The sequence below is a fragment of the Equus quagga genome, chromosome 10 (assembly GCF_021613505.1).
Source record: "Equus quagga isolate Etosha38 chromosome 10, UCLA_HA_Equagga_1.0, whole genome shotgun sequence".
Classification (NCBI taxonomy): Eukaryota; Metazoa; Chordata; class Mammalia; order Perissodactyla; family Equidae; genus Equus; species Equus quagga.
The window spans coordinates 40,615,105-40,629,333 of record NC_060276.1 but is presented as its reverse complement, the minus strand read 5'-3'; the positions used below and the strand labels follow the sequence as shown (position 1 = coordinate 40,629,333).

Sequence of the window (14,229 nt, the reverse complement as noted above, 5' to 3'; positions counted from 1 at the left end):
ATTAATAACCACAAGCTTTAGGCAACTTGCAGCAACAGAAATAATTCCTGTCTGGAAATATGTAAATGAACTTTGGCAAGGTGGGGAAAGGACCTCCATTCTCTCCTGCAGAAAAACCACCAAAACAGAGGCTAAGCATTTTCAGTTGATCTGATTACACTGCTAACAATACCTGGAGCAGTTTGTTTTCAGAGTACTTTACAGATTCAAAAATTATGGAGTTTTAAATTATTTATGTCGGCTATATCTGTCAATATTTACTATATTAAATATTAAAATGGAAAACTTTAATTCATTAAATAATAATAATAAAATATCCATTACATCATATAAACATAAATTGTAAATTCATTCAAAAAATATATTTCCTAAAAAAAGTCATGAGGAGATGGACATTTAAAAAGATATTTGAAAATCTCTTTAATATCTGTCCTAATAGAAATCTGTTGGAGTCTTATATCCGTTTCTGCACTTAATCTGTTGCCATTGTGGTACATGCTGTATCTCTGGAAAATTTTGCCATACATTCATGAGAGAATGAGAGTGAAAAACGTAAATAACATTATCCTACAAGCTGGGTGAAAGGTTAACCTAGAAAAATAACTAAAAAAACGGACTCTTTAGTAAAGTGGTATAATGCAAAATTATTGAACAAAACTCACTATTTCATTTTGAACAAATTAGACCATAGACATATTCAAATAAAATCGATAATATTTAGTTTACCGTAAAAAAAAAAAAAAACCTGTTTTAAAATTAGCAGAACGCCACACTTTAAAAAATAAAGCAGGGGCCAGTGGGCGGCGTAGTGGTTAAGTTCACACGCTCCATTTCCCAGCGAGGTTCCTCGGTTCAGATCCCCCGCGGACCTACACACTGCTCACCAAGCCATGCTGTGGCACCATCCCACATACAAAAAACAGAGGAACATTGGCATAGATGTTAACTCAGAGCCAATCTTCCTCACCAAAAAAAATAATAAGAATAAAATAAAATAAAGCAGATCAAACTTTACCAGAATACAGTTCTTATGAAAACTTAAGTGGCTCTGAAAAGAGCTTTTGGGTTGCAATGCTCAGGTGCTCCTGAAGCAGCTCAGCAGCGGCTAATGTACCTGATGACGGCCTTGCTGGCCTCGGGCACGGTGTGCTTGTCACTCTCCCCCGGCAGCGGCGTGCACACAGAGTCCTGGATCTCAGTGGACGAGATGGTGGAGCGCTTGGTGGGCGGGCCAGGAGGAAGGCATGATCTGAAGTGCATTCCAAGATATCATTAAGAAAATAATTCACGATGCGCACGACATTAAATGAAATAGCCATATTAAGTTGAACCTGCTTCAGAACCTTGTAAACATAGGTGGCGTAACTTGTCTCAGGGCGTCTCTTTTACATCTTCCCCTTTTCTGTTTTGGAAGTGGCTTTCCTGATGTCCTTCTTGGCAAAGATAGATTTAGGAGAACGCTCAGCCACGATGGACATAGTTTCCCAGTACACTGGAATGAAAGAGAAAGCTGGTTGGTAACCGAGTGGTGTCTATTTATATTCCCTGTATTCAAACGAGGTGTTGGTGCACGCAACATCTGATTGGATGAAGTGTAATGCAGGAAACCCTGTCAATAAGCAACACGTTGTCAAATTTGATTGGATAGTTCTACCTGGCAAGAGCCAATTAGAAGGCATGGAATAATCAGACTATCTAAAAGTTTCCTGTAGCTTCTGTGGAGAGCATTTTGAAGACACTATCTGCAGCGCTTGAATTGTAGAAGTTTCAGCTTCAGGTTCTCAAGAGTTTGTCCTCTGTAACCCAGGCCCGCGATACTAACGGAATGACACTAGCCACCTTTGGAGCATTTGTCTGCCAACTCAGAATCTAACGTGCTGGGCTTAAGCCTCCCTGGCTTGAGCAGGAGCTCTCCGATTGAGGAGAGGAGCTCCTGTAAAACAAGGAACGTGGCTGACAAGCCATTGTCTCCAACTGTGATCAAAACCTCAGTGAATTGGGAAAAAGTAAAAATGGCAAAACCAGTCTCCAAATACAAAACACGAACAGAAATAGGTATATTTTTAAAAATGTAAAATATCCTTAAACATTAACCACAGTTAAAATTGTTTCTCTTGGACCAGCCCTGTTGCCTAGTGGTTAAGGTCAGCGTGCTCTACTTTGGCAGCCTGGGGTTGGTTCCAGGGCGCAGACCTACATCACTGTCAGTGGCCATGCTGTGGCTGGGGCACACATGCAAAAAGAGGAAGATTGGCAGACCTGTTGCCGTAGTGGTTAAGTTCCCGTGCTCTGCTTCACAGTGGTGCTTCACCAGTTGGGATCCTGGGCACAGACCTAGCACCACTCATCAAGCCATGCTGAGGCAGGGTCCCACATAGAAAAACTAGAAGGACCTACAACTAGGTTATATAACTATGTAGAGGGGCTTTGGGGAGAAAAAAAGAGGAAGATGGGTAACATGTTAGCTCAGGGCCAATCTTCCTCACCAAAAAAAAAAAAGTCATACCAAAAAAAAGAGAGAGATTGGTAACAGATGTTAACTTAGGATGAATCTGCCTCAGGGAGAAAAAAAATTGTTTCTCTTGGCAATACTTAAGTCCAGAAAAATAACCCAAACTATATAATTGGTGAGTAAATATGAGAGCTGTTGACTGGAAAAAAAAATTGGTAAATTACACATCTAAGTAACCTCCTTAGGAAGAAAAAGGGAATAATTTGGAAAATATTATACAAAGTAAAGGATATGTCTTTCAAATATCTATGATAATACAATTGAAAATACTGACAAAATGTGTGGATTTGTGGAAATTATAAATTACAGAAATTTTTTTTGAAAGATTTGCTCTGAGCTAACATCTGTCACCAATCTCCTTCTCTCTTTTTTTTATGTCCCCAAAGCCCCAGTACATAGTTGTATATTCTAGTCGCAAGTCCTTCTAGTTCTTCTATGTAAGCTGCTGCTATAGCATGACTGCTGACAGAGGAGTGGTGTGGTCCAGCACCGGAAGTGAACCCTGGGCCGCTGAAGAGGAGCACACTGAACTTCAACCACTAGGCCATCAGGGCTGGCTCTAAATTACAGAAATTAAGCCCACTTTCCTCCCCTAAAAAGGACTTAAAGACTAAGAAAATTTAAGATATTGAGATCATCAATGCACTACCATACCAAATGGCCAGGCTTCCAAAAACGTTTAATCTTAGATCATTAAGGAACAGGTATTTTTTCTGTTAATGAAATGGTGTTAGATTGTGATGAAAAAAATACATTTTTATTTGAAGAAAATATAATGCAAAAAAAGCATGCTAAAAAGAGTTCTGAGCAGTCACATTTATAAATTAGGATATAAAAATCCTACATAAATTATTAACAGTTATATCTGGCATAATGGCAAACGATGAACCAGAAAAGACAAATCAGGAGTCGTTCAAGAATAGAAAAACATTTCAGATTGAGCAAAATACAAACATTCACTTTATAATATTAATGAAAAAATCTCAGTGAATCTCAGTACATGCTTTAAATCCCTTTGCTAACATCACAATGCTTGTTTCATGGTGAAATACTAGTATTACCATCAATAGAGACAAGATTCACAAAAATTGAATCCTCTCATCAGAACTTTTATTTGTCATCTGGTATATTAGAAAAATCTTATGAAAGGACTTGAAAAAGGATTTTACTGCAAAGACCTAGAAAAAGTATCACAAAATTACATGCAGGTGAATCCCCTGGTCAGGGGTGGGGGGCACATGATTGACTTACACATCTGAAATACAATTGTGGGAAAGCAAAGAGTTGTGTGTGTTCAGAGAAAGAGCTGTGGACATGTTCAGGAAGAAAAGCATTTCACCAAGTCACTTAATTTATATTAGTTGTTGCTGCTTCGAAATGCCAACATTTGTCACGCCATCAAATGTTTTACCAAAGTTATTCTAGCACACTGGTCTCGTGCATAATGTATTAGAAGGTATTTTAATATATTGAATCCATTAGAACAGTTGTGTGTTTTGGCTGTTTTGCACTTATAAATTCAGAAAGTGAACAGAAGTATTAACAAAAAGCATTTAAATGCACTATAATTTGGTTGAGAGTGCAGGGTGACTGAGACAGATGAATCTGATAACTAGAGAGAAAAACCTAGCTTGATGTTGAAGGCTGGAAGGGACAATGGGTACATCTGATATTTACCCTAGTGGGTGAATGAGGAACAAAGGGACTAAGTAAACAATCATATACTAATGTTGTGTTTTATGAAGAAGACTAAAGGGAAATGGCTTTAACTATAGAAAATAGCATATAAGCATGAATCCGAGGAAAACAGTGTTAAGAGAAAAAAACTACCACAAATGTTTCTTTGAATTCATTTTAATACATAATGGAAACAAACAAACAAAAAGTGCATAAATAGATAAACCAAAAATCTCAAGAAACAATACCTTTATCAAGCTCCCTGGACTCTGAAATTACTACTCTATTTCATTCAGATTTATTTGCTTTTATTCTTTTCCAGTGTATAATCTTTCATGTTTAAAAATGTAAACCTTAAGGACCTGCAATTATGCTCCACTCTGATGATGGGAGCGTCCAATGAGAGCAGTTCCTGCCCCATTCTCCACTGGCTCAGCCAATGAAGGACCTGTCTTTTACATTATATTAAGTGAAACATGGTGATCCATCAAGAGAAATAAGATGACTCTCCCCCCACCATCTTTTTCCTCAAGCTATCTGAATATTGAGTTATTTTATTTTATTTTTCACCTTCAAATGTATATGCCTGAGAAAATGAAGTTCACCACCTTAACTTGGCAGGATGAAAACCTCACCCCAGGACAGAGGCGAATAAAATGGGGTAGGTCCTGATTCCTAACCCATTGTCATCCCCCACTCCTTGATTTTGGGCTGTCACTCCTGGGTAAGAAGAGAATGAGTATGGGGCAAGGGAGGAGGAAGCTTGAAAAAGTGGTCATTTATTCTTTTTCCTTAATATGAGGGACTTTAAAAACAAATCTAGGATCACTGGTGGACATGAATGGAACACGAGAGCACATGTACTCCCCTCTAGCAGGTCATCAATCCAGTCCTTGACATGCTGTCTAGTGTCCGTCTGAGGGTTGTGACATGGCTAGTCCTGCTCATCATAGCCTCTGCTGTTGCCCTAAAATTCTTCTGAAATCCTGAAACCTGTCCATAATGTAACTAAGTCTTCCTTCAGAGTCTTCCTACACAGAGGTAAGTGTGAACAACGTCAGCTCCTGGGAGCTGAAGTTAGGCAGGGACCATATGACTTTGGTGGACATGATGTTTGACCAGACAGTTTATCACGCACCACTGGGGATTTTGTTTTAAGAAAGCATAAGATTCATAGGTGTTGCTTTTGTTAAAATAATTGGACTGTCGTAGTTAATTCTATCCCTTCTAGGAACTCATTGTTCTTTCCCAGATGGGATCTTCCCAGAGAGGTGAAGGGCCTTACCCAAGCTCACATAGCTACTGGGTCAGAACTGTCACCAGGACCTCGTGGTGATCTCCTGAATTTCGCTCTAGTGTCTGGTCCATCAGACATGGTATTAGCCTTTGAGTGTTTGAACCTATCAGGAGCTTATAGAAACTGTGCCTCTCTGCATTGATCTGCTTGACAGGAAATACTTTAAAATAAAAGCTAATGCAGTGTTAATTTGCTTGACCTACCTCAATCTCCATTGGGGTAATTAATTCAAATTAAAATGAATTAGCATGTTTTCCCTTGACAAATTCCAACAGCTAAGGATGTCAGAGACCAGGTTGAGTTCCAAGGGCCACTTCAGCTTTTCCCTCTCCCTGAATCTTTCCTGTGGCCTCGAATGTGCCCCCATTTATGATTCCATGGATATGTGGTTTTACAGGCAGGAAGGAGGTGGAGGGATTACAATGGAAGTATTGGTGTCGTATTTGTGGTATTTATTCCATGTTGTTGTTTGTATCTGTAACTTGTTCATTTTCATTTCTGTATAGTAATGCATTATAGGACTATAACACTATTTTTCTGTTGATGGACATTTGCATTGCTTTAAGTTTTGAGCTTAATCATCAGTCTTGTTTATGTCTTCTGGTGACACAAGGACTCATTTCTATTGAAATACACCAGGAGTGCAACTGCTGAGTCAGAATAAGCATGAATGTTTAGCTTTAATAGATACTGACAGTTTTCCAAAGTAGTTGTATCAATTTACACTTCCACCTAGAATATATTTGTGGGTTCCAGTTACTCTATATCTTTGCCAACATTTGATATGGTTACTCTTTTGACTGTTATCCGTTCTCCCATTTCATAGATGGGAAAACCAACTGGGCCTAAAAGAGATTAAATACTTTTTTAAAGTATGTGCTGAATCTGAATTCTAGACTCTTCTCAGTATACCAGGCCATCAACTATTACATTATGGGCTTTCAGCACTCAAGAATTAGTTGTTTCAAAAATACATGGAATGATTTTTCTGTAAGTTTAAAATTATATTAAAATAAAAGTTTACCCCCCCCCAATGAATGGAATGCTACCTATACCCTGATATGCGTCTGTATTAGTACTCACTCAACATCGTATCTTAATGACGATGGTTGTGGTGGTGGTGGAGATTTAGTTGTTCCTTTTGGTCTAAGACATGGGCTGACAAAATTTTTTGTAAAGAGCCAGATAGTAAATGTTTTGGGCTTTGCAAGCTATTTACAATTTCCTTTACTGCTAGTATTATTATATCCTCTATACAGGTTGTTCTGGTTAATATTGCTGCATAACAAATTACTCCAAAAGTTAGCGGCTTAAAATAATCATTTATATTCAGGAAGTGTCAGGTGCTAGGTTCTTCTTTGGGATCTTTTCTGATGTTTAGGTCAGATGTCAGCTGGGACAGCAGTCATCTGAAAGCTGGACTGGGATGGACATCCGAGAGGGCTCAATCACATGGCTGGCAGTTACTGCTGGCTGTTGGATCAGAAGTCAGGCGGAGCTGTCAACCAGAGAGGTTACACATGGTCTTTCCAGCCTGGTAGTCTCAGGGTAGGCAGAATTGTTACATGGTGGCTGCTTCCCCCAGACCATTGTTACACGGGTCTGCATCCCAAAAGACCAGCTAGATCTTCATGGTGTTTTCTGACCAAGCCTCAGAAGTCACAAAGTGATTTCCATTGTACTCAGTTGATCAAAAGAGTCACAAGTCCTCTCAGATTCAAAGGGAGGAAACATAGTCCACATTTCTCAATGAGAACAGTGGCAAGGTCACATGTGGATTGGGATATATCATCTTTGGAAATTAAATCTGTCCTCCAGGTAAACAAATGGATGCAATCTGCATATAGATATGCATTGAAGCAATGTTGTTAATAGCGAAAGTATAGAACATTTCTAATGTTAGCCCATGGAGGTTTGATTAAATAAGTTGTGATAAATCTAAAGAGTAAAATAATATGCAACCATTAAAATGTATAAGGTAGTTCTATCTATACTTACATGGGAATGTGCTGAAGATATACTTTTGAAAAATTTTTATTTTTTATTTTTTAAATTTTTTAAAAAGATTTTATTTTCCTTTTTCTCCTCAAAGCCCCAGTACATAGTTGTATAACCAAGTTGTAAGTCATTCTAGTTCTTCTATGTGGGATGCTGCCACAGCATGGCTTGATGAGCAGTGTGTAGGTCTGCACCCAGGATCTGACTCTGTGAACCCCAGGCTGCCAGAGTGGAGCGCATGAACTTAACCACTCGGGCATGAGGCTGGCCCCTGAAGATATACTTTTAAGTGGAAGAATCAAGTAGCAGAACAGTATATATGGTATAATTCCAGTAAATATGTAAATTGTATGTATGAAATAAACAAAAAATTTAATAATATACAACATACAGATCTACTTTCTGCATTATACATGTTTGTGTTTTTCTGAAATTCTTATAATTAACAACATAGGTAACTTTTAGCTACGTGAATAAGAAACCTTAAAGTTTTTATAACTTTTGATTTGTCAATTCAATTTCTTAGAATAAATTCAGAGAAAATGATCAGACAAGTACACCAAGATATAAATACAAAAGTATCTTTAATAGAGAAAAATTTACATGATCTTAATTCAGTCTGTTGTATAGAAAATCTATATAATAAAACACTTTGAAATCAACAAAATTGAGATTTTTAAAAATAGCTTTATTGATATATAATTCTTATACCATATAATTCATCCACTTAGAGTGCATATTTCAGTGGTCTTTAGCTATTCACAGAGTTGTGCCACCATCACCACAATCAATCTTAGAACATTTTTATCACCCCAAAAAGAAACCTTATACTCCTTAAAAGTCACTACCCATTTCACCTCATCTTCCCCTCAAGTTCTAGGCAACTTCTAATCTGCTTTCTCTCTCTATGGATATGCCTATTTTAGACATTTCATATTGGTGGAATCATACCATATGTGGTTTTTTATGAATAACTTCTTTCACTTAGTACAATGTTTTCAAGGTTCATCCATGTTTTAGCATGTATCAGCACTTTGTTCCATTTTTATTGCCAAATAATATTCCATTGTGTGTATATACCACATTTTATTTATCCATTCATCAGATGATGGACATTTAGGATACTTCCACTTTTTAATTATTATGAATAATGCTGCCAAGAACATTTGCATGTAAGTTTTTGTGTGAACATAGTTTTTTACTTCTCTTGAATGTTTACCTAGAAGTGGAATTGTCAAGTCATATGGTAACTCAACGTTTAACATTTTGAGAAACTGCCAGACAGGCTGTTTTCCACAGTAGCTGCACCATTTGACATTCCCATCATCACTGTGTGATGGTTCCAATTTCTCTACATATTTGACAATACCTGTTATTATCGATCCTTTTTTTTTTTTTTTTGCTGACGAAGATTCACCCTGAGCTAACGTCTGTTGCCAATCTTCCTCTTTTTGTATGTGAGCTGCTGTGACAGCATGGCCACTGACAGAAGAATAGTGTAGATCTGTGCCCAGGAACTGAACCTGGGCCACTGAAGTGGAGCACACCAAACTTAACCACTAGGCAACCAGGGCTGACCTGACTTTTTGATTATATCCATCCCAGTGGGTATGAAGTGGTATCTCATTGTGGTTTTGACTTGCATTTCCTTGATGGCTAATGATGTTGACCATCATGCTTATTGGCCATTTGTATATTTTGTTTGCAGAAATACCTATTCAGATCCTTTGCCCATTTTTAAATCAGATTCTTTGTTTTTATATTGAGTTGTAAGAGTTCTTTATATATTCTAGATATAAGTCCCTTATCAAATATATTACCTCCAGAAATTTTCTCCCATTCTGTGGATTGTCTTTTCACTTTCTTAATGGTGTTCTTAAATCACAAAAGTTTTAGATTTTGATAAAGTCCCATTTATCTATATTTCTTTTGTTGCTTGAACTTTTGGTGTCATATCTAAGAAACCATTGCCTAACCCAAGGTCATGAAGAATTACACCTATATTTTTTTCTAAGAGTTTAATAATTTTAGTTCTTACATTTAGGACTGATTTATTTTGAGTTAAGTTTTGTATATGGTGTGAGGTGAGGTTCCAAATTCATTTTTTTGCATGTGGATATTTAGTTGTCTCAGCATCATTTGTTGAAAAGACTGTTCTTTCACATTGAATTTTCTTGGCACTCTGGCTAAAAATCAATTGACCGTAAATGTGAGGGTTTACGTCTGGATTCTCAATTCTATTCCATTGGTCTATATGTCCTGTCCTGATTCCTTTAGCTTTATAGTAACTTCTGAAATCCGCAAGTGTGAGGCTTCCAATTTTGTCCTTTTTCATGATTGTTTTGTCTGTTCTGAATCCCTTGCATTTCTGCATGAATTTTGGGATCAGCTTGTCAATTTTTGCAAAGAAGCCAGCTGAGATTTTGATAGAGATTGTGTTGAGTACATAGATGAATCTGGGAAATATTGCCCATCTTAACAATAGTAAGTCTTCCAATCTATGAACATAAGATGTCTTTCAATTTATTGAGGATTTCTTTCAACAATATTTTTTAGTTTCAGTGTACAAGTCTTGGACTTTTTAAGTAAATTTATTTCTAAGTGTTTTATTCTTTTTGATGCTATTTTTGACAAAAATGTTTTCTCTTCGAATTTTTCATTGCTAGCATATAGAAATAACAATTGATTTTTGTATATTGATCTTGTATTCTTTTGCATTGCTGAACTCGTTAGTTCTCATAGTCCTTTAGTGGATTCCTTAGGATTTTCTATATACAATATCATGTCATCTGCAAATAGAGAGAGTTTTACTTCTATCCTTCCAACCTGGATGCCTTTTATTTCATTTTTCTTGCCTACTCTGAAAAGAATTTGAGTGTATGTCATAAAATAGGGCTCTTTGTTTTCCTTTAACTATTGAACTAATTATACAAATATAATTTCCGTAATAACCTATTTTTTTTTTACTACTGATTCAGAAGTGCTTCCTTATCACATACTAAAAACTTATATTTGGGGATGTTAGTGGGCTTTCTCTGTTTTATTCCACTTACTGTGCTTATTCCAGTACTACACTGAGTTAAGACTGTAGCTTTCTAAATCATTCTGCTTCTTTGAAGTATGAGTTCCTCCACCAGGTATAAATGAAATCCACACCAAACAAGATAAGGTAACTAGCATAGTGCCTGGCACATAGGTAGCATTTTCTAGGGGGCAAAACTACATCCTGTGGTTATCCTTTCTGTCCCACCACCCATAGCAGTTTAGGATTATTCATAGTTAACAATTATTTTTACTGTGCATTGAGCACCCATCATAAAAGAATTAATTACTTTTCCAAACCAAACATCCAAAGATAACCAAGGAAAACAAATGTACTAAGACGTCATGTAACCAAATCTGTACTGATGGACACAGATGGACAACTGTGATGGCCCATTTTTTTTCCATTTTAATCAAAGCCTACAGAATCACTGCTGTAGCCCCAGTTCCAGCAAAGAATAAATGCATAATAAACAATTGTTATGGGAACTTTTTAAATATAAAACGTTTTAAAACAGAAGATTCAATTTTAACACTTTATTATCTCTGTGGGTAAATATTAGAAGTGGAACTGCTGAGCCAAAATGTCAAATATTTTTATTTTTAAACAATTCACAAAGTTGCCCTTCAGAAAATTTTTACCAATACACTCAACAAGAGCAGGGAAGAGTGCCATGTGTCCGCAGTCTCTCAACAAATCTGATACACATTTTCATGTAATCAAATCTATCAACATTTTCCTTCATTGTTCGTCTCTTTGTTATCATATTTTTAAAGGCCTTCCTTCACGTGGAAACCGAGGCTACTTATTCAGAGCTTGTTATAACAAGGGAGACAGCCACCATCACTTGTGTTTTGGCAGAGACTTAAAGGCAGGCAGGGGAATGGGAAAGCTTTAGAGTGAAAAAAGGGGAGACTTCAGGTATTCTCTGAATGGAGGTTGTTAGCCTGGGGAAGCTGGAGGCAGGCTAAGTAGAAGCAGGGCATTTTATGTGATTGGTTTGGGGAGCTTGCTCTAGTTGGCGGTGGGGCAAAAATTGGGAGGCTGGCAGTCTCTGATCAAGTCCTGAAGATTGCTGCAGAGGCTGTGGTCTGGCTTCCTGGGCTGCTCGCTGCAGAGGTCGTGGGTTACAGTTCTATTGTCATATATGGGCTGGTCATTGTCCGTTGTATATTCAGTCTCTCCCTTTAAAAAAATCGTTCTTTTATTCTGTTTCAAATAAAATTTCATTTTTAGATATAAATGTTTAATTCATTAGAAAATTTATGTTTGTGCATGTCTGAAGCAAGGGACAATTTCATTTTGAGGGGAACAGTTTTCCTAATCCTTTCTAAAGTGCGACATTCTACTCTTTGTACAGTATTAAAGTTCACATTCATACGATTTCATTGGGTGGGTCTACGTTCTGTCAGTGGCATTTATGAGCAACATCGTCAAGACTCCTCCCCCGGACCGCCCAACCTATTAAAAAAAAAAAGCCTCTGTGTTTTTTACTAAAATTCTTTCTTTGACCAGCTTCTCAAGAAGAAGAAAAGGACAAAAGGGCCCCGAGAAGTGAGGGGGACCTGCCCTGAAGAAGCAGGGGGTGGCAGGCCGACGCCGCTAGTGGGCGGGGCGTGGGGGCGAGCTGGGGTGACGCGAAGTTCACGTGACCGCCTGGGCGCAGATGTGGGCACCAGTCCGGGTGTCCGCCCTGCCTCCCCGCGGTCCGACCCGGAGCTGTCTGCGAGCTCTTAATTGTTGCTCCAGGTTCTTTCAGGTCAGTGTAAGGACCTTCGTCGCTGCCTGCGGACCACCAGAATGGGGAGGAGGACCGAGCATGGGAGGGAAAAAGGTTGGGGATGGGGTCCGGGTCGAAGGAAGCTGGCCCGAGTGCAGATAGAGATGGCGGTGGGAAAATGGCTAAGGGGGGCAAGCGGCCAATGGGCGGAGGGTGGGGAAGGCGGACACCCCAAGTCCCCGTGCCCCTTTTTTCCGCACCTCCTCCTCTCTGACTTCCGTCCATTTTAGAGCCGGGGATGGTGAGCTGGGGGCGCCCCAGCAGTGAGACAGTGGAAATAAACCCCCTTTTACCACAACGTATGTAGAGAAAAAAGTTGACCTCGAGGGTGGGGAGGCGAGTTGCCTCCCGGAGAGAAGGACGCAGAGATCCAAAATTAGTTTGGAAAACATCCTGGTGTGGCGCTCGAGGCGTGAAAATAAATGGCGGCTGGGGTGCGGGGGGTGGAGGAGGTTGGGGAGGGAACCCTTGGGTGTGGAGGGCCGGGATTCAGGAAAGGTACCCGAGTCCCTGTGCATCCACCGAACGCCCAGCCCCTGTCTGCTGTCTGTCTGCAGGTCTGCGTGTCTGCTGTTGTCAGCACTCTGCTAGACTAGAAAAGGAGGAGAAACCTGTCCAGAATTCCCGCAGGTCAGTGAAGGAGGGCTGTTGCTGGACAGGGACTCAGAGCAGTGGGGAGTGTGGAGGGCATGGGCTGGGCAGAATTTGGGGCCCCACTGCCTACCTCCCAACACATTTACACACCCACTATGCCACACTGAGCAAACATGGAGAAAATGGTAGGGCCTGCCAGGAAAACGGTTGGGAGGAGTGATGGGGTAAAAAGGTGGGCAGAAGGCGCAATTAGGGGTCGGACCAGGTCAGGGGAACCCTGACAAGGGGCAAAATGCAAGTACTATCCGGACCTGCGTTCCACTTCCAAGCCCTCAGTCTCCCTTGTCTCCTCTTTGTCTCCTCTTTCCCCTAACCCCAGGACAGGGTAAGGAGGGGAAATCTCAACATGGAAAAACTCTGCAATGAAAAGGAAGAAATGCCTGAGAACCAAGGAAAGATGGAAAACAAAGAACAGCCACTCGATATGGGAAAGCCGGAAGTAGCTTGTAGTCTGGAAGACAAGGAGAAGTTAGAAAACGAGGGAAAGACAGATCACGAGGGAAAGACAGAAGATGAGGAAGTACTAAATGATAAGGAGAAGCCAGAGAGTGAGGCAAAGCCAGAAGAAGGAGAAAAAGCAGAGAGCCATGGAAAGCCAGAAAACCAGGGAAAGCCAGTGAGCCAGGGAAAGCCAAAAGAAGAAGGAAAACCAGAGACCCAGGGAAATCCAGAGAGCCAGGGAAAGCCAAAAGAAGAAGAAAAGCCAGCCAGCGAACCAAAGGCTGCAGGAAAGCGCCCAGCTGGGGATGATGTACCCAGGAAAGCCAAGAGAAAAACCAACAAGGGGCTGGCTCAGTGCCTCAAGGAATATAAGGAGGCCATACACGATATGCATTTGAGCAATGAGGAGATGATAAGAGAATTTGATGAGATGGCTAGGGTGGAGGATGAGGTGAAGAAAACCAGACAGAAATTGGGGGGGTTTATGTGGATGCAAAAAAGCTTACAGGACCCCTTCCACCCGAGGGGCCCAAGGGAACTCAGGGGTGGTTGCAGGGCGCCACAAAGGGGCTTTGAAGACATTCCTTTTGTGTAGTGCCCTGGCCTCCATGGGCCAGGCCCTGTGCTTTAACCTTAGGCTAATACTTTACTTTAGGTGTCATTCTTGTTATCCAACCGCAGCCCTCTGTGTTTCAGTAGCAGATATTCATCCGTTGCATGGAAAAATGTTTATAGTGCATTATAAAATTAAAAAGAAAACAGTTTGCAGCACCATATATACAGCATCAGTTCATTTTTCTAAATCTGCAAAGATATTTACCTAGTGA

The 14,229-nt window shown here is 39.7% G+C and overlaps 1 protein-coding gene across 2 annotated transcripts; it reads left to right on the top strand.

The window, feature by feature from the left end:
- The first annotated feature begins 12,165 nt into the window (after window positions 1-12,165).
- On the top strand, window positions 12,166-14,178 carry LOC124245861 (transcription elongation factor A protein-like 4). Of its 2 annotated transcripts, none has more exons than XM_046673643.1 (3): window positions 12,166-12,286; window positions 12,865-12,937; window positions 13,286-14,178. In XM_046673643.1, the coding sequence occupies exon 3, from the start codon at window positions 13,308-13,310 to the stop codon at window positions 13,995-13,997; it is 690 nt and encodes a 229-aa protein (XP_046529599.1). In that variant the 5' UTR covers window positions 12,166-12,286; window positions 12,865-12,937; window positions 13,286-13,307; the 3' UTR covers window positions 13,998-14,178. The 2 variants fall into 2 exon arrangements, with proteins under 2 accessions (XP_046529599.1, XP_046529598.1); XM_046673642.1 differs by having other exon boundaries at window positions 13,281-14,178.
- Window positions 14,179-14,229: the final 51 nt, after the last annotated feature.

Bases quoted from the DNA above. Each gene is read 5' to 3' on its own strand.
- LOC124245861 (XM_046673643.1), top strand. From the start codon at position 13,308: ATGGAAAAACTCTGCAATGAAAAGGAAGAAATGCCTGAGAACCAAGGA.